The sequence below is a fragment of the Alligator mississippiensis genome, chromosome 3, assembly GCF_030867095.1.
Source record: "Alligator mississippiensis isolate rAllMis1 chromosome 3, rAllMis1, whole genome shotgun sequence".
NCBI classification, from domain to species: Eukaryota; Metazoa; Chordata; order Crocodylia; family Alligatoridae; genus Alligator; species Alligator mississippiensis.
Genome location: NC_081826.1, coordinates 1,872,545 through 1,898,272, shown reverse-complemented (window position 1 = coordinate 1,898,272; position 25,728 = coordinate 1,872,545). Strand labels below are relative to the sequence as shown.

General features: G+C 57.9%; 1 protein-coding gene across 2 annotated transcripts in view; it reads left to right on the top strand.

Annotated features, from left to right (window-relative positions):
- Nucleotides 1–25,728, top strand: part of ARHGAP39 (Rho GTPase activating protein 39) — a 167,303-nt gene that overhangs the window by 86,768 nt on the left and 54,807 nt on the right. For both annotated transcript variants that reach the window (XM_059723677.1, XM_059723676.1), the window contains one exon: nt 6,253–6,687. In XM_059723677.1, the coding sequence (XP_059579660.1) occupies nt 6,253–6,687 (435 nt within the window). The remainder of the gene's footprint in view (nt 1–6,252; nt 6,688–25,728) is intronic.

Genomic DNA, 25,728 nt, shown 5'->3' with positions numbered 1-25,728 from the left:
AAGCAGGCGCAGGGCTGTGAAACAGGAGCGGCGTTACCAGGAGCGGCTCGCAGGCGGCAGCATGGCAGAAGAAAGACTAGCTTGAGCGGTGGAGCCATCAAAGACCATAAACAAGGCCGGGGGTGGCTAACACCTGTGGAGTGAAGAGTTTAGAAGGAATCGGGTGGATGATAATGAGCTGCGAAGTCAAGCGACTCCGTCACTGCTTCCTGAATAGAAAAGCTGCTGTCACTTAAAACCACACAGTTGGTTTTAAGCTTTGGATGGGGCAGGAATCAAAGGGGGGTGCGAGCGACTGCACCCCTGGATCCGCCCTGGGGACACTCCCCGTTTTGTGCGCGCAGGCTGTGCCTGTCCCATGCCGCTGCGGTGCAACGGTGCATCCCGCGCGTGCCTCCTTTTCTCTCTGCGATGCCTCGACACACAGAGAGATGCTTCCTCTGCTCTTTCCCCCTCTCCCGTTACTCGTAAATCCCCGATCCTTTAACTGCAAAACGCTCCGGAGTGCCAGCTCCTCACCCCCACAACGGACGCGGCTCCTAATTACAGCAGCGTTGGGGGAATTCTTTCCATTTCCCTAATAATTAGCACTTGGACGTTGCACAAGGCAACAAGATCCTCCTGGAGCAGAGGGCGGCGGGTGGTAAATTGTCTGGAAAAGTACCGTTTTTCTGGGAAACTGCAAGCCTGAGGGAAGGCGTTTGGGGGCTGGTTTTTTCTGGCATCGGTCTGAAAGGGGACGTTCGTGCTGGCCCCCTGGCCAGGGGAGTTGGGCCGTGGATTGAAGTCGTAGCCAGCTTGGCCTGCCAGCTTCCCTTGGCATGCACAATTTGAGATTTTCTGGGTAAAAAGAGTCCCCAAGGCTCATCTCTATAGTAGCACTAAGGGTTTTTTCTCCACTCCCAGTTTCTGTTCCTTAAATCCAGTCTTCATTGCAGCACTCCCGAGATCCAGGCACCCCACCTCACATCCCTGCCGAAAGCACCGGGGCATTTTAGCATCTTCCAGGGTCCGTGGGCTTCGTCTGGCATCGCCCAGCAGCAGCAGCGGGGAGAGATACCCCCTGCTACCAAAGCAGGAGGTGTTTTGTGGGCAGCACGGGGGCTAGGAAACACGGCGGAGCGGTTCTGAATCTGTCCTGTCGGGAGCAGCGGGGCTTTAACACGCCTCCACGTGCACCGCGGCCTGAGGGTACAGCATCCTCCCCGCAAGCCCAGGAGCAGGGCCTCAGTGCCGAATTGCCGTGCGCGCGTGGGCGCAGAATGAGGCCCTGTATTTTTGCCGCGCCGGGCGATGCTGCCTGATGCTCTGTTCTGCGGCTGTAACAAAAGCGTGCGTTTCCAGGGAGACGCCTCCGTGCATTTGCACCCTGGATGCAGGGAACGGTGCCGTGACAATTAAAAACGGCAGGGTATTTGCTCTGCACGGCCTAGGAAGGTGGGTCCGAGCGGCTGGAGAGCAGAGCTGCCTTGCTCGCCCGCCGCAGCGTTTCTACAGCAACGAGGCAGAGCCGGCATTCGGGTCCCGGCAGCCGCCTCGTCGCCTTTGCAAGCCAGCGCCGCTCGAGAAGGCAAGCGGGGCAGAGTGCGTGCGTCGGACATGCCGTCCGGGGGCAGCTCGATCCTGGGTGAGTGCATAGCTGGGACGCGGCCCTTGACGAGACACGCGTTGAGAGCAGCAGAGGTGCCGGGTGCTGGGTCTGGAGGTCCGTCCTGCCCGGTCCCCTGTGTCCCACGGAGCTGGGGGGAGAGCGACCGGGGCTGAGCCTCTCCCTGCAGCCTCCAGCATCGAGGTCCAGGCAGGAGGATGCAGAGGCCGTGCCCCTCGCTCCCTGCCCCAGCGCCACCGATCGATGCCCCTTTCCTCCACACATGTCCAAGCCCTGGCTGAGCTCTCGGCTCCCACCACCTCTGGGGCCACAAGCCCCCCTTTTAATGCCACATTGGGGGGAAAAGCCCCGGTGTTCGTGTTAAACTGCCACCTGCTCAATCCACCCACAACCCTCGTTCCTGCTGGCTTAGCAATAAATCCCGAGGGACTTTCTCTGTGTCCGGCGGGCTGGGCTTGTGGTCTCTGCAGGACCTCGGGTTGCGACGCTGCAGTAAAATTCCCCGTGCAGCCCAGCCCCGATGTCCGAGCACTGCCTTTGACTGCAGTAGATCAGGTTTAAATGGAGACGACCCCTGCCAGCCCCTGTATATCTCGCTGCTCAAGGCATTGAAAGACCAATAGCTGGAATTGCAGCAAAGTCGGTGTAGGTTGCATCTCGGGGAAAACTTCTCGGCTGTCGGAGCAGGGAGGCCATGGGGGAGATGCCAGGGAAGGGGGGGCTCTCCATCCCTGGAGGTGTCAAGGAGAGGGGGGACGGGCACTGGTGGGACTGATCGATGCCCGTGTGCTACTATGCTGATCTGGGCTGGTTTGCATGGGGCTGATCCTGCCCGAGGCAGGGGCTGGACTGGATGTGACCTCTTCAGGTCCCTGCCAGCCCCACGGCTCTAGGACGTCTATGCAATGTTATGTCACGTGCTGCATTGAGCCCGTGTTGTCCTAGGCTTGCAGGAGAGCGATGGCAGGTGGCGAGGGTCTTTCTGACCATAAGTACTTGGCGTTCCTTGCTGATTGTGGGCAGGATGTTGTCTTCACGCGGACTGGTTCGGCCCAAGTTGGAAAAGGTCACTGGAAAAGATGGGGAGAAGGGGGAGAGGCTTTCATGATTTCCAGCTCCCATTCAATGAATCAGCCTAGGTGGGAAGTGCCATCCGCTCACTGAACAGCAGCTCTCGCCCTTTTTAGATTCGACGGGCTCTAGACCCCCCCCTGGGAAAATGTCAGCTCTTGTTTTCACTCCATTTTCGACTACAGAAATACCAGAGCGATGCTGGTACGAACGCCAGCAGGGCAGGTTTTTAACACTGGATTTCTATTGGAAATCTCTGGGTTGATCTCATGAGTCACACATACAACAGCGCTGACCTTGAATCACGCGTACAACAGAGCGCCCTGCAGCACCCTTGGAAGGCTCTCACGGCACCCCAGGGTGTCATGGCACCCGGTTGAGAATCACAGTTCTGGAGACTCGAAGGCCTGGCTCCAGTTCCCTTGGTGTTGACATGCCTCAAGGTGCATGCAGTTTCCTGCTGGGCTTTTTGGAAGTGCTGGGGCATTTTTGGGGAGCCCTCCAGCTTCTTTTAAACGAGACCTTGTTACATGCTGCATCGCCTGGAACCGGAAGCAGCCCCATCAATTGGCTGATTGCAGTCAGAAACCTGCTTGGGTTCAGTGTATCGGGTTTACGTGCCGCGTGCATTTTGATAACCTACCCTTCACCCAGCACATTTAAGACACTCTATCTGATCAAGCGCAAATTGGAAAAAGCTGTTTCCGTACCTTTTCAATTAAATTCCACTTCCCGTCTGAACACAGCCTGACACAAATCCCCAGCGAGGAGTGATTTTGGCGTTAATAAATGCGTCGTTTGCCGTTTCCTAACATACAAACATGTGAAAATTAAGATTTGGAATAAATGTATTTTAAGTATCGTCCTTGCTTGAATGCATGCTTGTGTTCCTGGCTGGCAGAAAGGCACCACACTTGCTGTCTAGGTTGTACGTGTTTGCAGGGAGATTTCACCGGTGATCCCAGCTGTGGAAGCGGACGTCTCTGCGGCTTAGTGTTTGAAGCACAGATGCAGAACAGGATCCGTCATTTAAATCCAAGTTTCCTGCTGGCTGATATTTAAAATCCAGCCATCCTACGTGAAACCTCTCCCCCCATCCCCAGTGGATCATCTCCAGTAACAAGGGCCAATGTGGCTCCATCTGTATTAGCCAGTTGGCTGCAGAAGAACATAACGTAAGCAGCGCCGTGCTGGATCAGCCCCGCGGTCCATCTATTAGCAGCCTGTTTCCGACGGTGGAAATAGATGCTTTAGAAGGAAAGCATGCAAGCAGGTTATATCTAAAATGATCCGAGTGCTGCCGTACCTCCCTGATCTCCACCATCGTTGTCTTTAAGCTGACGGAGGAAACATCCCTGACTTAATAGCTGTTAATGCATTTATCACCCATTGATTTGTCTAGTCCCTTTTTACATCTGTTGCACTCTGCCCCTACAGCCTCCAGTGGCAATGCAAACCACCTCAACTTCTTTCTCAGGTTGGTTTTACACCTGTCTCCTCATTTCAGCAGGCACCTCTAGTTCTCGGGTGGGAACGGCAGGGACCTCGTCCTGTGCCATCTATTCAGAGCCTGCACGCGGCGCTCAGACCGCGCAAGCTGAGGGCGGGTCCTCTCCTCCTCGCTGTGACTTATTCATGAGGCCGAGAGCACGTGGCCGTCAGCGACGCACTAATGGATTTCCAGAGACTTCAACAGAAGGGAATAGGATTGCACTAAGGCGACATAGGAGCCTAATCGGTGGAATAGGATCCTGGCCCCGGGGATCGCATTTCCCGGGTGGGGGGAGGGAATTAGCACTGCATAAATACTGTCTTTTCTTGCATGCTGCGGAATAAGATCCACACCTTGGTTTTTTGAGAGGCCAAATGTGGTGCAAAAAAAGATCTTTCTTTGCAGTAAGTAACAGATCAGCGGTAGCGAGGGGCTGAGCTTGCTGCATGGGTCACATGTGGAGTTACTTGGGTTTAGCTGCAAAAAGTGCTGTTAGCGTATTTCCCCACGTATCATGTGCACCCCAACTCCCAGCAGCTGGTTTTTGGGGAACAGCCTGTGTTGCATGCTGGATAATATGGTATTAGGTCTTTGGAGGGGGGGTTTCCCCACTCCTGTTCTGATGGTCCCTTTCCTGCTATCCTGGGGTCTGTGCTGGGTCAGAAGTCGCACGTCCCACACTGAAGAGCTGCAGTAGAGGAAGGCTGGCTGGGCCAAGCCCCTCCGTATGTGCAGTCCCTGCACGGTGGAGACTGGCCCGGGGAGCGCCAGGTTCTCTGCACGTGAAGTTGCTGCAGAAGGACATGGGAGGATGGATGCACCCATTCCCTGTAGCTGCGGTGATGATGACGGGGCTGGGAGCCGACATGGAGCGTGGGCATTCCCAGAGCTGCCCTGGGAGCCCAGACTGGGTCCTCACAGTCCAGAGCAGGGGTCGAGGGGCAAAGCGGGCGCTGGAGGGTGCATTTGCAGAGCTATTAGGTGAGATGCCCCTACAAGGGGTTTCCTCTGCCGTTCCCCCAGACTAGATCTGTTGTCCTGGCACGGTCGGGCATCGCTGGCAGCTGCGGTTGTGTGTGTGCTGTTTCCACCTTCTCCGTGCCGGCACTCCTCGGCATTGGTCAGTTGTTCCCAGCAAGGGCTGGTAGCTTTTGGGACAAGGAGCATTCTTCAGGGCACTTCTTCATTGCTCACGGTGTTTTTAAGCCTCCCCCAGAGCTGCTGGGTGCTGCAGCCCAGGCTGGGCTGGACCAATGCTCCTGCTGGCACCAACCCCGCAGGGTCCTGGCGGGAGGGTCTTGCCCCCGCGCTCAGGCTCAGACTGATGCTGCACTGGGGCAGGAAGGGATTCCCCGCCCCCCCCTCAGACTGGTCCAGACTAGGGGGGTTTTGCCTTCCTCTGTAATGGGGGCACGGTCTCTCAAGTGTATATTAACAACTTTCTTTGGGTAAATCCAGTATCTTTTATTAGACCAATTAAAATAGTTGGAAAAATTCTTCGTGTCCAACTATTTTAGTTGGGCTAATAAAAGATCTCGGATTTACACAAAGAATCTTGCCTGCCAGCGTCCTTAGACCGACACAGCTACACCGATACCCCTATTACCAACCTTTGCAGGTCGGTGGCCCCCCGGCTTTCCTGGGGGCAGGTTCTGGGGCGACGCCTGGGGCTGTGTCGTGTGGCTCCGAGGTTGGACACGGGGTTTGTCTGGGCTGGTTTGCATGGGGCTGATCCTGTCTCAGGCAGGGGTTGGACTCGATGCGAGCCCACGGCTCCCTGCCGGCCCCGCGGCTGTGGGACCATGCTTTCCAGTGGGTCTCTGCCCTGGACAGCCTAGTATCTAAAGAAAAGATGTGCCGCTGGCAGCTGGGAAAGCAGCACGAAGGCCATCTGATGCTGCCTGCCCCCTCGTTTCTGGTTAGTGCCCTTGCTAAATGCCCACGACCCGACGGAGCAGCTCCCCGTTGCACTGGGGCGAGGGTCGGGGCCGGCTCCTCCCGATCCCTGCTCCTGGTTTGCCCTCCCCTTGCGCCCACCGGCTTCTCACGAGCCCTATCTGTGTGTGTTCTCGTCCCGCAGGCTGGAATGGGTGGAAATCATAGAGCCTCGCACGCGGGAGCGCATGTACGCCAACCTCATCACGGGGGAGTGCGTGTGGGACCCGCCCGCCGGCGTGCGCATCAAGCGCACCAACGAGAACCAGTGGTGGGAGCTCTTTGACCCCAACACCTCGCGCTTCTACTACTACAATGCCACCACGCAGCGCACCGTGTGGCATCGCCCGCAGAACTGCGACATCATCCCGCTGGCCAAGCTGCAGACCCTGAAGCAGAACACGGAGTCGCCGCGGGCCTCCACCGAGAACAGCCCGGGCCGCAGCAGCAATGTCAGCCGGGAAGGCAGCACCAGCTCGTCTCTGGAGCAGGAGCTGGAGGGCAGCGAGAAGCCCCCGGAGCAGGTCCGCCCGAGCCGCCAGGTCACGCAGTACGCGCCGGTGAAGGAGGAGACGGAGAGGTAAGGTGGGGCCGGGGGAGGCTGTGGTGGGCTGGAAGGATTGATCGTGGGATGCATCTTATGCACTGGGGGTGGAGAAGCTTTAAAATGCAGCTTTAAAATGCACCCTCTGCTTTGGAGCTAGAGGCTGCCTCTTTTCTCCCAAGCCCTGCATGCTGAGCCCGACGGCACTCGCTCCATGTCAGGCTGGCAGAAGGGGCATGTCCTTGCTGGGAGAACTGAGCCCCTGACCTATAAGGGACATGGGGGGAGAAGCCATATCTCAGGCTTGGAAATGCGCAGGGGGCAGTGGAGCCGTGGCTGGGGTATATGGGGGTCCCTGATTCTCTGGGAATTTCCAACAGTGAATACAAGCCCATGCCCGTTTCCAAAACAGGGCCCCTCCAAGCTGGGAGATGCTGTCGCCGAGTGTCCGACGTGCCCAGCTCCGCTGCTGCCTGGTTTTCGCCCCTTGGAAATCCACCTGTGGGGGTGAACTGAACTCCCCGGGCATCCAGGGCTTGCAAAGTCTGCTGGGATCTGGGATGCAGCCAGGCCCCCGGAAAAGCTGCGGGTTTCAGTGATGAGAGGCAGGGCCGGGCGTTAGACCCTCCCCACCCCTGCTCTGTGTGCGGGTGCCGCCTGCCAGCTCTGCTGCTGGGTACATGTGACAGGGGCTTCTGTTCCCGAACAACCCCCGGTACGGCACCCGTGGAGAGAATTCCCGCCATTGCAGGGACTGCTTTCCCCCCAGGACTCGTAGCATTTCTTTACGCTTCTCCCCTGCAGTGCTCCCAGCTGCCGCCACCATCGTTCCCCCTCCCCGGGGCTCCCATCCCCTCTGGCTCCTGCCTTTTCCCTGTTGGACTCCCTCCCTCATGCCCTCTCCCGCCTGCTCAGCCCAGCTTGCCCCTGGGCCAGCGTCTTGCCTTCTCCATGGCTTGCTCTCCTGGCATCCCTCGGCAGCCCCGTGCTGCCTGCCAGTCCTTCCCGCTGGGGCCCGTTGCACTCTGCCCCTTGCTCTCTACATCCCTACCCCTGCAACTACAGTGGCACCTGCAGTGGCCATGTCACGTGTTTAGGGCATAAGGCATCCTCCGTGGACCCTTTCCTAAGGCTGCCCCCTCCTCTGCTCCAGTGGAAGAGTGGGGAAAAAAGAGACCCAGGTCCTTTTCCCTTCAGCCTCCGCGCTCTGCCCCCAGGTGTTGCAGGCAATGGGGCAGGATGGACCCAGTCCATGGCGGTTCTTATGAAAGCTGCATGCTTCTCCGAGGCTGAGGGAAGGAGACTCCCTGCCCCCAGAGAGACCCAGCTGCACAGGCCGCCTGGGCAGGAGGTGCTGCTAGAGGCACGGTGCCCTGCAGGGTGCTCGCAACCTGCACCGTGTCTCAGAGCTGGGAGATGGTGGAGCTCCAGGTCCCAGCCCCTTGGCTCCATGTGTAGCTGGGGTATGCACAGCACAGAGCCCTGGAGCACCATGTCTTGCAGCTAACCTTGCATTGCAGCTAACGGTCCCGGTCCCACACACATCATTGCTAGCACGAAGGCAGGGTTTCCAGGCCTCGGGGGTCAGGTCATTTATATGCCCCTCTCATCCCATCACATCTGAGCCCTCGGTCACCCCCCAGTGGAGGAGCGCGTGCTCTTGTTCCCATTTCACAGAGAAGGCTGAAGTGCAGTGAGGCTGAAGCCTTGCCTGGGTGCCGGGGGGCCGTGGCAGGGCAAGGACTCAAACTTGAGTCTCCCCAGGCCTTCGCTGCTGGCTCAGCCTTTCTCCTCCTCGGGTTTCCCTCCCGTTCTCATGCAGAACTGTGCCACAACCCCCATGCCCCTCTGGAAATGCGGCAGCCTCTGCCCAGCCTGCTTCCCCTGCCAGGAGCTTTCCAAGGCCTCAGCTTGTTCCCTTGGTGGGGAGCACCGAGAGCTCGGCCTGCAGCTTGTGCCTCTCCAGGGCAGCAGGGTGGCCCTTGCCAGGCGTGCTGGCGCAGAAGGAGTTAAGTGGAGCTGCAAGGGGGTGTCAGCGCTGGTGCAGATGGCGGCACAGCTGAGCTGGGAGCGCAGCCCCTGCCCCTTCCAGCTGCGAGACCCGCTGCTGCTGTCACTCATGCCTGAGCCAGGCTCAAAGCCACACACGCACGCAGGTGTGCACCCACACAGGCATGTGACTGTGAGCACACGCGCAGGCATGCTTAGACACGTGAGCACGCCTACATGCCTGTGTGTGTAGACGCATAGCCAAGAGCATGTATACACGCATATGCAGGTACACACATGCACAGGACCACAAAGGCATGAGCCCAGGCGTGTGGGCATGTGAATATATACACACATACATGAGCACACTTGTACGTGCACACACACACGTGTGTGCGTGCATGCATGTGCATAATCATGCACACAGGCGCACACACAGAAGAGCATGTACACATGAGCACGTACACATGTATGCATGCTTGTACACACATACACATGAGTATGCACGTACACACGTGGGTGCATATGCATGCTTATGCACAGAGGCACACAGATGCATGATAGCATGCACACATAAGCATGTACACATACATGCATATACGCACACATGCTGCACACGTGCGCACACACAGACGAATACCCGCATATATGCACGCACATACACACACTGCTCCTGTGCACGCACACACATACACGGGAGCACACACATGCACGTGAGCACACACAACCCCCCTGCATGGACACACATACATGCACGTATGCATCCTGTGCTTCAGCTACCCAGTAGCCAGATGCAGCTGGGTGGCCTGGAGGCTGCTGCAGACGGGAGAGCAGAACATCCTCTCCCCTGCCCTGCACTTTGTGACCAGCACGTGGACACTCCCCACAGCGCCCTTGCCCAGGGGAACCAGCCCTGGACACGCTCCCTGGGGATCCAGCCCAGGGTCCTGCTTCTTCCCTGCCCCTGTGAGAACCGGGGTTTAGCGTCCACAGCCCCCATCCTGGGTGGCTGAGTCTGGGCCATGGCCACAAGCTCATCGCTGGGGTCATCACCCTAGTGCAGCGCGGCAGAGACTCTGAGACACAAACGGGGGGTTGCAGGGCCTGTCCTGGGTGGGGTGGGAACTCCAAGGCCCCTTCTCATAGGGGCCCGCTAGCCGCCCCCCTCTCAAGGTCATGCAGTAGCGGGCTGTGGGTCTGGCTCACATCCCAGGAGCCAGGCTCAGACTGCAGCAAGGGCAGACGTCCTCTTTGTCCCAGCGGACTGGGTGCTCTGCTTGCTCTTACCCCTGCCCCGGGCTGCGGCAGGACCCCATGGGAGTGGCGGTGGATGGGAAAGCACCCTCCAGCACCCTCCCCTTCCCGTGGACTGACCAGACCACGTCTGCCTAGGGAGCTCGACTGCCCTGCACCCGTGGGCCGCTGTTCGGACCAGAAACAGGGCTGTTCCACCCACGTGTGCTGCTTGAGCGTGGGAGCTCCCTGCTCCACCCGCTTTAGCTGCTGCCTCTGCCTCGGCCATGGCCTGAGAGTCTCCCGGTGCCCTGGGGCCTATCTTTTCCTTGGGACCTGGCTGCCAGCACATGCCTGCTACTGCCCGAACTTGCTGTATCAGCAGGACGTGGGCAGCAGGCGAATGTCGTCCCCCAGGGCATGGCAGTGAAATGCTTGATGTCTTCGGAGGGTGCTGGGCTGCAGGGGCGGTTGCCTGGCAGCAGAGATACGGGGGGGGGGGGGGGGGGGGGTGCTGCTCACACACGCGTGCACACACATACATATGCACACACCCACATATGCATGCACGTGCATACACACTTGCACACTCACACACATGCATACACACGCACACACACGTACCCCAGTGTTGCAGTTCGCAGGCAGCCGCGCCGCCAGCTGCAGCTCTCCAAAATGCAGCTGACGTGATCCCGCGGTTCTTCCTGTCTCCCTGGGGACTGACCGCGTGGCCCCGGCAGGTGAAGGCACCGCGAGGGGGTGGGAGAGGCGGAAGGAGCCAGTCTTCTGGCTCAGGAGGAGGCTTTTGCTGGGAACAGGGGTGGGGGGAATGGGTAGGGGGCTGCTCGGGATGGGATGTATCTGGCAGGGCCCAGGAGGCAGCTAGGAGACCCGCTCTGCTTGCACATGTTCTTCCCAGCACTGATATGGGGGATCTTGTGGGGGGACAAGAGGGAGGGCAGGGTCCCACGGCCGGCGCACTGCGATTGTGCCTCTGCAAGGGACCGTGCATCGGGTCCAAAGAGACCTGCACAATACACTGGGGTTTCTGCTGGCAGCGCCAGCAGCGGCAGAGTCCAGCCGGGCCTGAGCACCACTGGGGTCTTCTGGCCTATGCCCCTGCTTTCATCCTGGCTTCTGTGACTACACAGCCTTGTTCTCCCTCTTGCACCCCGTAAACCTGTCCCCAGGTCTTCATTCGCGTCGCATGGGAAACGAGCAGCCCTAGCCCTCACGAGCAGCCCAGGCTGCAGGCATGAAGCAAAGTGCAGCGCACCTACAGCTGTCGCAGGGTCCGGCCCCAGAAGTGCAGAGACTCTGCAGCTCTTGGGGGAAGTGCGGGGGGGCAGGGGGAACTGAGGCACGAACGTGAAAGGACACCGACACGAGTACATCCCCCGTGCTTGGATGAGACCCTTGGCTCCGGCAAAGCCAAACCTGCCCCTGACCACGAGGGAGTTAGCAGCTGCTGCCAGCTGAGGCAGGAGGCCTGGATCCTGATCCCGTGTGCACACCCCAGAAGTGCCGCATGGATCTGGAGAGGGGAGAGGGGCGCTGGGCTGGGGGCACGGCGCCCAGTCTTCGCTGAGCTGTAGTGGGACCTGTGCTGGGGCGGATGGGTGGCACTGCCAGCGTGGGGGGGGAAGGATGCCGGGGGAGTGTGAAAGCCCTGCCCAGCCCTTGCTGCAGAGGGGCTCTGACATCTCCCGTCATGGCTGTGAGACACTAGCTGGGCTCAGACCCCCTGGTTCATGGGCTCGGTCCCTGCTCGTCTTCTGGGGTGTCAGCTGAGAGCACCTTCAAGCCTTGCATCCTTTGTCCTGGAGCAGGGGTGTCCACCTCCCACGGAGGAGGGCCAGGGGCTGGGCTGCTGCCTCTAGGACACCGCTGTCCTGGAGCCAAGTGCTGCTTGGGGGCAGGGGGTTGGGTGCTGCGGCATGGACTATGCCCCCAGGCGGAGGTAGCAGCTAGGGTGATGCATGCTTCCTGGCCTGGCCTCAGGATCCAGGGTGCTCGGGACCCCTGAGCTTTCGCAGCCCCCATCCCTCTACTTGCGATCTCTGGAGCACATGCTAAAGATGTCCTACAGCCGCAGCATGTTGGCCCCCGCGGTCTCCCTGCTTTGGCGCGGGGCTGTGTCGGGGCGACTGCGTAGCTTTGCTCAGAGGTGGGACACTGGGTTTGTCTGGGATGGTGCGGACAGGGCTGATCCTGGCTCCGGCAGGGGTTGGACTAGACGTGGCGTCCACAGGTCCCCTCTGCTCTGTGACTGTGCATGTGTGTGACCCCCCAGTGCCCTGACAGCTGGCCACGGAGAACCACGGGGCCAGCCCACCGATATGGACCTTTGAGATGCAGAACCTGCCAAACCCCCCAGAGAGGAGGCTCCAGGCAGGATCAGCTCCATCTGGACTCTCCTGCAGGAATGCTCGCCTGATGGTTTCTTAAAACTACACCCCCCACCACCGTCACGCAGCTGCCGGGCACAGGGCCCCAGAAACACCCTGGACACCCCAACCTGCCCCAGGTAAAGCAGGGGGGTGGGGGCTGGCAGTGCCCTGGATGCCCCTGCTTCAGAGGAAGGCAAAACCCCCAGTCCATACTGATCTGCACATGGGGAGAAATTCGTTCCTGGCCCCAAACGGGGTGGGTGACGTGTGGGGCCCCGTCCCAATCCTCGGCGGTGCTAATGCACAGACTTTTTTCCCTTGGCCAGCCCAGGGGGGCAGAGGGAGGAGAGCACGGCGCCGTCCCTCTCTGCACAGGCCCCATCTGCAATGAAAGCCATGGGGTGGCCAGCTTGCGGCTCTCTGGAGGACTGCCCCGGACACGTGGAGGGGGGTGTGGACTGCACGGAGAAGCCGCCTGTTCTTCTAACTCATTTCTGTGCTTTCTCTTTAAGAGCAGGGCCTCTCTGGGTATGTCCACGCGCTGGCAGGGATTGCGGCTCAGGTTCCCACATGCAAAGGGCATGAATCTCGCTGCCGAGCAGGTTCTTGCCATGTGACGGAGCCGGCAGGGAGGGGCGGACGCTGCAGCTGCTTCTCTGCACAGCCTTGTGCCGTGGTTCAGCTCACGCGCCTGCAGCTTGCACGCTCACCAGCACCCCCCTAGGGCCTGGGGGCTCCCCCACCTCCCTGCCAGCTGCAAATGCTGCCTCGCTGTCACTCCGAGGAAGCACATCCCATCTGGGCAGCCCGGGACCCCTGTGCCACCAATAAGGCGGGTGGGTTGCAGAGCTCGCTGCAGCTTCGATCTCTTCTCTCCTGTTTTCAGGCCTCTTTGTGGGGCTGCAGCTTCTTCCGCATGAGCAACCAGGGGGGCTTTTTGCTTGGACTCACCCTGCAAGCTCACGGCTTTCTCCAGCCCCAAGGCAAGAGGCTGGTCCTTGCCTGTTGCAAAGCAAAGCGCTGGCTCTCCTCTGTGCCACCCAGGCGCTGCAGTGTCTGAATTGCCTATTGGCTATTTGAATTGGGCTGTTTACAGGGTGGAGTTGCACCTAGACCAGACTAAGGGCACTTAAAATGCAAGTTGTCTGCACATGAAAGCTCGTTAACTCCCAGCTGAATGGCCTCTGAGCATCTCAAAAGTTCTGCCACTTCAGGTGAGGGTTAACCCCAGGCCGTGCTACCTACCTCCGGTGAGGGTAACTTCAGTCTCCCCCACAGAGATAAAACAAGCAACTTGCAGTCCTCCAGCATCCCAAGATGCACGGCTTCCAGCACCCTGACCGCCCCTGCTCGCCTGCCCTCTAGGGGCAAGCTGTGGTATTAACCCTTAATGTGCCACTGCTCACAGCACGGTCTAACTTTAACCCTGCTTCATGTTGTATAGATTCAGCATCAGCTAAGTGTAGCTTGTAGCTTCACCCACCCCGGCGAAAGCGGCCTGCTGTTTTATGGGCCGAGCTCGCTTGATGGGTCTATTTAGCATGAAAGAGGTCCTGGTCCTGGTCCTGGTCCTGGTCCTGGTCCTAGTCCTGGTCCTGGTTTGCAGGGGGGCACTCCAAGTGAGACATCGGAGGGTGTGAAGGAAGGAAGCAGGAGTGAGATGTAAGAGCTGATAAGTGGCCCGAGGTAATTAGCCGTTGGAGCTAATTGCAGACTAATGGAGGGGACAGGGCAACAATCTCAGCCTGTGCTACAAGAACGTCACACTTCATGCCCTTCCTGCCCATGCTCCTACGTGACGAGGCCATGGCAAGGGGGTGTTAAGGCACCCAGCTGTGGTTTCGGAGCCGCACCTTGGCCTGGCATCAGATCCTGGAGCTGAAAGTGGCCGCCTGGTCACTGGGAGTGGACGTGAGGCCGGTCGCACCTCTCCCAGGCGTGGGGTTAGCTACAGAAATGGACTTGAGATACAGGATGTAGGTGACCTTTGAGCTCCTGCTGGGACTTCAACCTGGAGGGTCCTGGCGAGAGGGTCTTGGCCCTCTGCTCAGGGTCAGACCGATGCCATATTTAGGGTCAGGATGGGATGTTACTCCGTGCTCAGGTTGGTGCAGGTGGGGGGGTTTGCCTTCCTCTATGGTGGGGGCACGGCCTCTGCCCGGGGTCTCTGGAGTGTCTATTAAGACCCTTTGCAGCAGCAGGACGTTGGCCCCATGATCCCCCGGCTTTCCCTGGGGCAGGCTCAGGTGTGATGTCCGGTGCTGTTTCAGGGTTGACAGTGGTCTTACAAGGCGTTTACATGCTGGTTTGGACAGGGCTGATCCTGCCTCAGGCAGGGGTTGGACTGGATGTGACCCCGCAGCTCCCTGCCCCACCACTTCTCCGTGATTCGAGTCCCCTGTGGACCTTCGGCTCGTACTAGGAGGGGTCCGTACCCCTCACCCCTCTGAGTAGCAGCCTTCGAAACCGCGGCCTGGCCAGTTTGTGCCCTCGCCGCACTTTATCTTCCACAGCTCTCCTCCCATTTGCACCGCGGGCACATTTAGAGAGCCGCCGGGGTACATGCTGGCTCTCCAGCTCCGTGCTCGTCTCCATAACCTCCAGGAATTCGGGCATCAGACCCCATCTCTGTTCCTAATAGCTAAGCTGCAACGCCTCTTTCTGTGCCGTTGCCCCTGCCACAGTCCCAGGCTCCCAGCAGATGACGGGTCGGCCCAGGAGAGAACTGGGCTTCCCTTGTTCTTCCCGGCGCATCTGACGGCACTCTGTCATCCCCCCCGCTTGGGCGGCCGCTCGCCCGGCAGCTGGGAGGGAGTCGTGGGTGCAGAATCGGAGAAGGTGGAGCAGCTGTGAGGCTGCCTGCAGCTCGTTAAGGTGCACGCAAGGAGGGGGGAGGCAGGCCTCCGTGGACACCTGTCGCTGCGGGCTGCAGCGATATGGCGTCAGGTCCCCGGAGAGCGCTCACGCGCATCGACCCAGATGCTCGCGGCAGCCTCTGCGGTGTTTTCTGCACCCCCCTTGAGTGCTGGCAGATAAAGGGCCTTCCCTTTTGAGCAGCTTCTGGGAGCATGCGCCACGCTGGGTGCTTGCCCGTGCAGCGGGAGAGGCAGCCTCGTATGCCGGATTATGGCTGCCTCCGGAAAGGCCCCCGTGCAAGAGGCATGGAGTAGAGCCCGACAATGGGAGAAGAGTAGGGCTGGAAGGTCTTCCAGGCCAACCCCCGGCCAGAGGCAGGGTCCTCCCTCGGCAAACCAGCTGGCTTGCTCCTGGGGGACGTGCACCAGGGCATCGCTGGTTGCTTGGCAGAGCTTTGCTGTGGGGGGAGGACAGTCAGGAGCCGCTCGGGTCCCTTCGCCCCTGCCCAAAGGACGTCTTCTCCGCCTGCATCGCCTCCGCGTTTCCCCAGGAGGACATCTCCTAATGCAGGAGCTTGGTCTGCTCCGGGAACAAGCATCGCCAGTAAAAGGCCAAATCCCTGGTGAGAGGGACAGGCTCTGTGCAGGCGCTGCCGGTGTCTTGGCTTCACAGTCCCTCATTTCAGTGGTGGAGCTTTCCTCTACCGGTGATGGGACTCTCAAAGACACTGTGGCCGAGAGACTCAGCAACCACCTGCCGTCTGGTTCGTGGCAGCGCATCTCAGTATTGCCCCCGAGACCCCTCGTCCTTTCTCTTCCTTCTGAAAAGCCCAAAAGCCACGAGAGCCGATTGCAACAGCGGCAAGCACCCCACACCCTCCTCCCAAAGTGACAGCCAGGGGCTCTGAACAGGGACCAAGAGCTTGTAGGGAGAGGAGCCAGATGATCTCACTGCCTTGGGCCACCTGCACCTCTTAGGGTCTTTTGCGGGCTCCCAGCACAGGCCACCAAGGATATAGGAGGCTCTCAATGACTGCTGCAGGCTCTCGGCGATGGGCAGGGAGCTCCTCCCCGATTCACAGTGTCATAGCGCTTAGGGTCGGAAGGGACCTAAACAGATCATCAGGTCCAACCCCCTGCCTGGGCAGGAACGAGTGCCGGGGTCATATCACCCCAGCCAGATATCTGTCCAGCCTCCTCTTGAAGACCCCCAAGGTAGGGGAGAGCACCACCTCCCTCGGGAGCCCATTGCAGAGCCTGGCAGCCCTAACCGTAAAGTAATGTTTCCTGATGTCCAGCCTGAACCTGCTGTCAATCAATTTGTGCCCGTTATTCCTTGTTATCCCAGGTGGTGCCCAGGGGAACAGAGCCTCCCCAAATTCCTGCTGGTCCCCCCTGGAGAGTTTATAGACGGCCACCAGGTCCCCCCTCAGCCTTCTCTTGTGGAGGCTGAACAGGTTCAGGTCCCGTCGCCTCTCCTCTAGGGCCTGCCCTGCTGCCCCTGACCATGCGGGTGGCCTCCTCTGGCCCCTCTCCATGCTGGCCACATCCCTCCTGAAGTGCGGCGCCCAGAACTGGACGCGGTACTCCAGCTGCGGCCTGACCAGTGTCACATAGAGGGGGAGGATCACCTCCTTGGCCCTGCTCTGTGGATGCACAACAAGGTACATTTAGCCTTCCTGACCGCTTCCTCGCATTGGCAGCTCATGTCCATCCTGGAGTCACCAATGACTCCAAGATCCCTTTCTGCCGCCGTGTTGACGAGAAGGGTGTTCCCAGCCCATAAGTGTGTTGCTGGTTCCTTCTCCCTGGATGCAGCACCTTGCACTTGTCTGCATTGAACTCCATCCTATTCTCATCCGCCCACCCCTGCGACTTGTCTAGGTCTGGCTGGATTCTGTCCCTCCCCTCCAGCGTGTCCACCTCGCCCCACAACCTGGTGTCGTCAGTGAATTTGGACAGCGTGCTTTCCACACTCACGTCCAGATCACTGATAAAGATATTCAATAGCACAGGCCCCAGGCCCCACTGCCCATATCCCTCCAGGTCGAAAATGACCCGTCCACCACCGCTCTCTGGGTGCAGTCCCTCAGCCAATTTGCGACCCGTCTGACTGTGTGGGCATCAATGCCACAGTCACCTAGTTTTTTTAAGAGACGGTGGTGGGAAACTGTGTCAAAGGCCTTCTTCAAGTCCAGGAGGACAGCATCCACCCCAACACTGATCATAAAAAGAAACCAGGTTAGTCGGGCAGGACCTGCCCTCAATGAACCCAACGATCATTCACACTCTTCCGTCTCAGGGCTTTCCCTTCTAGGTTTGGAGGCCTTCCCTCAGCCATATGAGTCCCTGGAGGCCATCAAAAGCAAGCTGATTAACACAGGGCTGGCTAACGAGTGCTTAGTGGAAACTGTCTTCTGAGCACCGGGCTCCTCCACAGGCTTTTAAGCCTGTCGTAAAAACCAGATGAGGTGACGGATGCAGCAGGAGCGAGTTCATCAGGCAGGTTTGGGAGGCTGGAGGCATGGGCGGCTGTAGGATTTTGAAAAGGGGGGTGCAGAAGACATGTTCGTCCTCACATCGAACACCACACCTTTTCCTTCAGGTAAACCAGAAGCCGTACTAATCTGCTGGGAGGCGAGCTCTGTACTGGTTGGTTTAGGAACAAAGCAAAAACAGCTATAACTATTGCGATGTGCAGTACTTTGTACGTATGTATTAAGATTGTATATTAATTATAGAAGTACAGAATAGGCGGAAAATAGTGAAAAGGTCATTAGCCCGGTACGTGGCTAATAAATCTCTTATTAGGTAATTCTCTTATTCAGAGATTTAAGTCATAGATTTCATAGTTATAATGAAATAATTTCATCATCTTTTACTCAGATGCATAAAACAAAACCTAGCTTTCTTGAGCATCTTGCTTGACAGGGCTTCCAGTACTTCACTGTCAGACATTTCTACACCCGAGTTCATGCGGCCACACCTGAATTAAGGCTTTTAGCCAGGGGCCGTGAAATAGCAGAGAGACATCACCAGGAATGGCTGAGAGGCAGCAACACTGCTGGAGAAGGGATAGGTTGAAAAGTGGAACATCAAGACCATTAAAACCGAGAGAGGGTGGGTAACACCTGTGGAGTGGTGAGAGATTAGCAGGAATCGGGGAGATGAAGTCAGTTGAGTCCCCCCGTGCCGAGTGATGCTGCTCCCTCTCCCAAACCATTGGTTTTAAAGGGTGGGCGAAGCAGGAATCAAAGGGGGTGCAACTGCACCGCTGACCCCCCCAGATCCTCCTGGACCCACGGCAAATTGCCGGAGAGCGGCTGTCGCCCTCAGCGGTGCAGGGTGGCTCCTCCTGTGGCTTGTTAACCGTCTGTTCCTGCTATTCCCGGCGCGGCCCCGTGCTAATTGCTCCATTGTGTCTCTCCGGCTGTGAGGCTTTTGACATAATGCGGCTGCTTGACTGAGAGCATTGACCTGCCGGGGAGCTTTGTAAGCTGCCGGTTTCTACGTGCCCCCTTCTCGTGCAGTCGCCCCGTCGGGTGCTCCTCGCTGCCTCTGACCTGAGCACAGGAAATAGAGGGGGTCTTGGAACCAGATTTCGGGGCAGCGGGCTTTTATTCATCGCTTCCAGGCTCTTTCCGCAGTCTCTCCCATCAGGCGTTGCAGCGGCAGGAGGAGCAGCGGGTGGTGAAACCCCGGTGCCTTTTTCCCTGAGACCGGGCAGGACGAGAAGAAGGTTTGCTTGTTCGTTTAGGCTGGGCTTGAGACCGGAGCCGCCCTTCCAGGGGAGATGGGGGTCTGCAAAGGGAGTGGAGGGCCGCCAGGTTTTGGGACTCCTGGGCTCAATTCCACTCTCTGCTGCAGCCTCATCGTGTGACTGCGAGCACGTGTCATGTGGCTCCCCTCTTGGTGCCTTAGTTTCCCCTCTAAGCAAAATACCGTATTTTCTCATGCCCAGCACCCCTCAGAATAAAAGGTGCACCGGTGGGGTTGAAGGTGGAATGAAAACCAGAAGATCGTGTAGGAAGTGACCGAGTAGCAGCAGCAGCGAGAGAGCCCGGCCTGCTCCTTGCTTTGCCTTCCCATGGGTGGCGTGCAGAGTTACTTGCATGTTTGCCCGGCAGAAGCTTAAGGGTCAGACTGCTTTTACCATATTTCCTCACTTATAATGTGCCCCCCAACTTTCAGAGCAGCTGTTTGGGGGAATGAAGGTACATGTTGTACCCCCCAAAATACAGCATTTACCACTGGTGTCACTGTAAAAGTTAGGGCCTGTGTGTGGAGTGGATCCAGGGGGTGCACTAGCACCCCCCTTTTTTCCTGGTCCACCCAAAGTTTAAAACCAGCTGCCCGGCAGTGACAGCAGCACTTGGAGTCAAGCCAGGCTGAGGGAGTCAATTAACTTCATGGCTCCTTATAATCTACCTGATCCCTTCTCCCCTCTTCAGTCCACAGGTGTTAACGACCCTCTTCTTTGCAATGGTCGTGATGCTCCACCAGCCAAGCTAGGCTTTGGTCTGCCACGCGGATGTGTGTTGGCTGCTCCTGGTCACGAAGCTCCTGTTTCCCAGCCCTGCAGATTGTGTGGAGCTCGCTGCAGTGGCATTATAGCTGTTTTGGCCGGATCCAGGTCACAAAGCGGTGTCTTGCAGCCCACAAGTCGGGAAATTTGGAGGCAGGGAAGCAGTGCCAGCACTAATTGCTGTGTTATTTGATTAATTCTACATTAACTGTTGCCCCCCACCCCCAGCAGGGGCTTGGATTAGATGACCTCTGGAGGAAAGAAAGATACCCAAGAGCATAAGAGCATGCTGGGTCAGACCATAGGTCCTTCTTGCCCAGTGTCCTGTTGAGGGGGTCTCACGACCGTAAATCTTGTCTTGGTAATTAACTCGCCACCTCCGTGAGACGCAAGACAGCCCCGTTGCAATGGAGCTGAGGTGCCCGAATGCTTCTCATGAAAGGCCGCGTGTGTATTTGCAAGGCGTGGGGGCTCCGTGAGCCGAACGGCGCTGCAGAAATCGAGCCTGCTGTCGCAATGCAAGAACACTTTCGGCCCAACCCCCCCCAGCACAAGGTACTCCGTGGTTTTCCACTAGAGGCAGAAACTTGGTCTTTCCTCCTAGGCAGCTGGGGCAGGACGCATGCCTGTTTTGGCCGTGTCTGCAATCTGAGGAAGGGAATGGTGGTACCCAAAGCATGTCGGTGTCCCTTCCAGCTAGAGAGCTGGCCCAAGAAAAGGTATGGCGGCGGGGAGGGAGAGTGGCTGGGTTTGAGCAAGGTTTTCCCTGTTTCTCTCTGCCTTGCAGCCTCCAGTACTGACGGTCTGATGCAGAGGTTGTGCCCCTCACTCCTCTGCTCAGTAGTGACTGATGCCTCTTTCCCCCCAGCACGTGTCCAGCCCCCTTTTGATTCCGATCCTATGAATTGTCAATTAACGCTGACACATCTCGGCTGCTGCCAAATCTGCGGGCTGCCGGGGAGCCCCACAGGCTGGATGACGTGACCCCACATGCTGCATCAGGCTGGCCTGCGAGGCCAGTCCACGGCCGGATCCGGCAGCTGGGGCCAGTCTGCAGGTGCGTTCTGGCCCACGGACCGGCCCTGCCCACTGCATCCAGCCTGTGGACCGGCCCCGCACCGCTCCTCTGACCCACGGGACCAGGTGAGTTTGGCACTGCTGGAGTAGACCTAGAGCTGTGGATTTGCAGCTGGGAGGCTACCCCTGACTCTCCAAGAGGCAGCTTGAGGCAGGAGCAAGGCGACATGCACCAGGTTGGCTCTGTGAGGAGTCATGCCTCTGTTGCACGCGTGCTCAGGTGCAGAGGCAGGTGTGTAAGTGTGTTGTGTGCCCGTGCCCTCGGAGCGTCACTCCCAGCGCTGGCACTCCAGAACCACCCCAAAGACGGCACTCAGCCGAAGGGCTGTCACATCAAGCCTCTGCTCTGCTCTCAAGCTGTCTGGCCTCCCCAACCCTGCTCTCACGACCATCCAGCTCACTGCCGTTCTCCATCTCTCCTCTCGCTCCCACCACGCTTGCATCTGACTTCATAGTGTTGCTGCCTGCTCAGAGCTTCCTTCCCTGTCCCTGAAAAGCCCTGCTTCCTCCCTCCCCGCTCTCTGACCAGCTCTGGCCCTTGGAGGACCAGAGGTGTGAGGGTGAGCATTGAGCTATCACTGGTACCTGCCACGCAGTTGTTAGGCTATAAACATCCCCATCTCGCACCGGCGGTGCTAAGTGACTCATCTCAGGCTTTTAATGGCCTCTGATGTGATAACGCTCAGCACAGGTGCTGCTCTCAATGACCACCCAAAGCATGCACCAGCTGTGCTGGGCTCCAAAATGCGTGGTCCCATTAGTGTATCCACAGGAGGGTGACATGGGTTCCCGACAGCTAGGCAATTAGCAATCCACCGCGCTGTGATGTCAAGGTCCGGAGGCTTAGGGGGTCCATCGTGCACACACATAGCTTGTCCGACACCCCTGCATCTGCCTGGCAGCTGGATCGTGCACGGAGGGCAGGGGCTGCTCTTTTTTGGTGCTTGTATAGTATCATATACTATACGTGCTGATCGTATATGCTGATACTATCGGCACGTACTGGGTGCTGATAGTATCATAATGCCCCTTTATAAAACCACACCGTGAATCCAGCACCCAGCTCTGGGCCCCGCACCTCCAAAAGGCAGAGAAGAACTAGAGAAGGTGCGGGGAAGGGCACAAGGACGCTGAGCGGCACGGAGGGGCTTCCCTAGGAGGAGACTAGCAAGGCCAGGCCTGGGCAGTCTGGAGAAGAGAGGGGAGGAGAAGGGTTTACAACACACTAAAAGGGTGAAGAAGAAGTCAGTAGGGATTTATTAGTGCCTGTCTCTCACCAGACAAGAACGAGGGGTCGTAGCATGAAACTAGCAGGTAGGAAGTTTAACACTGACACCAGGGAGGTCTTTTCCCCTCAACATGGCATTAAAGGGGGGCTCGTGGCCCCAGGGGTGGTGGGAGCCGAGAGCTCAGCCACATTCACCAAAGTTTGGACATGTGCGTGGAGGAAAGGGGCATCGGTGGCTCTGGAGCAGGGAGCGAGGGGCACGGCCTCCGCATCAGCCCTGCCTGGACCTCAGTGCTGGAGGCTGCAGGGAGAGGAATGGGGGAAAACCCTGCTCCAACCCGGTCACTCTCCCTCCAGCTCCGCTCTCTGCCCCATGGGACACAGGGGACTGGGCATGACAGACCTACTGCCTGACTTGTGTTCTTATATGCTCCTGGATGTCTATTTTCCCTCTAGTAACCCGCTTCATGGGACAGGGCAAAACCTCATGCATGCAATCCCCAGGCTGATGGGCCCCCTCGCTCCGCAGCACCTGGGTTCCTGTTGCCGCAGGCGGCTCTTCAGGTTACTGCGGGATTGCTTGCCAGGGCAGGGGTTTCATGGCATGCCTGGGGGATGCGTCCCTGGCAGACGTGGATAATGCAGCCCAAGTGCTGCCTCTACAGCCACGGAGCCATCCCCCTTTTGGAGCATGTTCCCGTATTGCCTTGTGCAGATGTTAACCAGTCTCCAGCGGTTTTGCTTCATACCAGAGCGTGGTGACTGCAGCTCACCAAGGAGGGCTGCGTTGTTAATGCCATCTCCTTGGGTACCATCTGGAGCCAGGCAGGCTGGGCTCTGCCAGTTGCCCCCTGCACCTTTCTGCTAGGGTGTTACGGCGCTGGGTGCTGCAGCCCAGGCTGGGGATGGGGCTGGGCTGGGCCAATGCTCCTACTGGCCCCAACCCTGCAGGGTCCTGGCTGGGGGGTCTGGCCCTGTGCTCAGGCTCAGACTGATGCTACACTGGGGCAGGAGGGGATTTCCCTCCTGTTCAAACTGGTGCAGACTGGGGGGGGATTGCCTTCCTCTGCAGCGGGGGCACAGCTGCAGCCTGGGGTCTCTCAAGCATATATGAAATGCAAAGTGCTGCACCTAGGGAGGAAAAATGTCCAGCACACCTACAGCCTAGGGAATGACCTGCTGGGTGGCACGGAGGTGGAAAGGGATCTTGGAGTCCTAGTGGACTCCAAGTTGAACATGAGCCGGCAGTGTGACGAAGCCATCAGAAAAGCCAATGGCACTTTATCGTGCATCAGCAGATGCATGACAAATAGGTCCAAGGAGGTGATACTTCCCCTCTATCGGGCGCTGGTCAGACCGCAGTTGGAGTACTGCGTGCAATTCTGGGCGCCGCACTTCAAGAAGGATGCGGATAACCTGGAGCGGGTCCAGAGAAGGGCCACTCGTATGGTTAAGGGCTTGCAGACCAAGCCCTACGAGGAGAGACTAGAGAACCTGGACCTTTTCAGCCTCCGCAAGAGAAGGGTGAGAGGCGACCTTGTGGCTGCCTATAAGTTCATCACGGGGGCACAGAAGGGAATTGGTGAGTATTTATTCCCCAAGGCGCCCCCGGGGGTTACAAGAAACAATGGCCACAAGCTAGCAGAGAGCAGATTTAGACTGGACATTAGGAAGAACTTCTTCACAGTTCGAGTGGCCAAGGTCTGGAACGGGCTCCCAAGGGAGGTGGTGCTCTCCTCTACCCTGGGGGTCTTCAAGAGGAGGTTGGTTATGCATCTAGCTGGGGTCATCTAGACCCAGCACTCTTTCCTGCCATGCAGGGGGTCGGACTCGATGATCTATTGAGGTCCCTTCCGACCCTAACTTCTATGAATCTATATCAACAACCTTTGCAGGAGGAGGACACTGCCCACCGCGGTCCCCCTGCTTTCTCTGCAGCAAGTTCAAGTGTGATGTCTGGTGCGGTGTCAGGATTGACGGTAGCTTTACTAAGAGTCTAGATGATGGATATGTCTGGGCTGGTTTGCACAGGGCTGATCCTGCCTCAGGCAGGGCCTGGACTGGATGTGACCTCTTGGAGCTATTAAGGAACAGCTCTTCTGCTTTGAAGCCATGCTGTATCCCAGTCTCACGTGACTTTCCAGTGGAGACAAGCTGCACCCCTATGTGCGTTTCACAGCAGGTGAGAGGCCAGGCTTTGAGATCAGTATGCTTGCCAGCCAGCTCAAAGTCATTTTAAAGTGGATTACTTGCACTGCATTAACCTTCTACGACCACCTGAAGAAGGTAGCTGTTACTGCGAAGGTAAGGATCAACTTGGTCCAGAAATGGGCAAGCACAAGCTGGAGAGCATCGTCATTCAAAATCAGCGCTGGCCCTTGTATACTCCATAGCCGAATACTGTGCACCGGTACAGAGCAGAAGCAGTCACACTCAACGTGTTGACCTCCACCTGAGCTCTGCAGTGCGGTGCATCATGGGAACCCTCGAGTCGGCCCCGACACCTTGGCTGCCCAGGCTGTTGCACATCGCTCCTCCATCCATCCGTCGCAAAGCAGCAACTCTGGGAAGTCTAGCGAATTAAGGAAAAGAGGCATCTCCACACCCACCAGGACCTCAACAGGGACCCTCACCATTGCCTAAAGTCATGCAAGCCCATCTGGATCCACACGCTGGACGTTCAACCATGTAACTTCAACCCTGATGAAGCTTGGAAAGCTGAATGGAGTTCACAGGTAGTCCCAAATAAACATCTTGTCATAGATCCAACGCAGAAGGTCCCCGGCTTTGATCTCCCATGATGCTCACGAGCAACTCTAACTGGTATCTGCACGAACCATGGGAGATGCAGATACCTGATGCACAAATGGAAAACTAAAAACTCTCCAGCATGTGACTGCGGTCACCCAGAATAGACCGTGGACCATATAACGACTCAATGCCCCATCCACGGGTATGAAGGAGGTATCACAGGAACACACTTTGCTGCTCCTGACGCAGTTGTTGGGCCCAACCACCTTAATGTAAAATTATAGTTGCTGTTCTGCATCTACATCAGCCATACAAAAGAAGAAGACTGCATTTTTTCAGAGGTAGTGCCCTCAATGTGAATGAGTTTGCTCCACTCCCAAAGCGCATAGAGATGCTCAGAACAAAGCAGCCTGAATTCAGTTTACAAGAGTCGTTGGGTGTAGTGTAGCCCAGAGTCAAAAGGGGCTGGCGCTGGACAGCCGTGCAACAGCATGTGCCATTAAAGCTCCTTCCTAACCTCTCTGGGAAACCCGTGAAAGCATTTGCCATGCAAAGTGCTGAGTACTTTCATATTAACAGCATCCTTTCTTTGCTTTCCCTGCAGCTGGAGATGCTTTCTAAGGGGTGGGGAGGAACCAACCCCTGTTTGATGATATTAAAGATTGTTAATAGCTCTTGTCTGGGGGAAGCTGCTGCTGAGATGAAGCAGGGCTCTTACCTCCGGAGCTCAGACCTGCTGCCTCGAGGACAGGGCAGATCGCAGGGGTGGAGAACGCTGTGTCCCTGGCTGGACCAGCGAGGATAGGGCTCTGACCACCTCTCCCCTGAAGGGCTCGCTGTCCTGTCCAAACCAGCCCACACAAACCCATTATCCAACCTCTTACCAAAACTCCCCTCACAAAGCACAAGACATCCAAACCTGCCACAGGGAGAGCAGCTGCCAACGCCCTGCTGCTCTACACGGTGGTTCATAGACCCTCCAGAGACCCCAGGCAGAGGCTGTGCCCCCGCTGCAGAGGAAGGCAACCC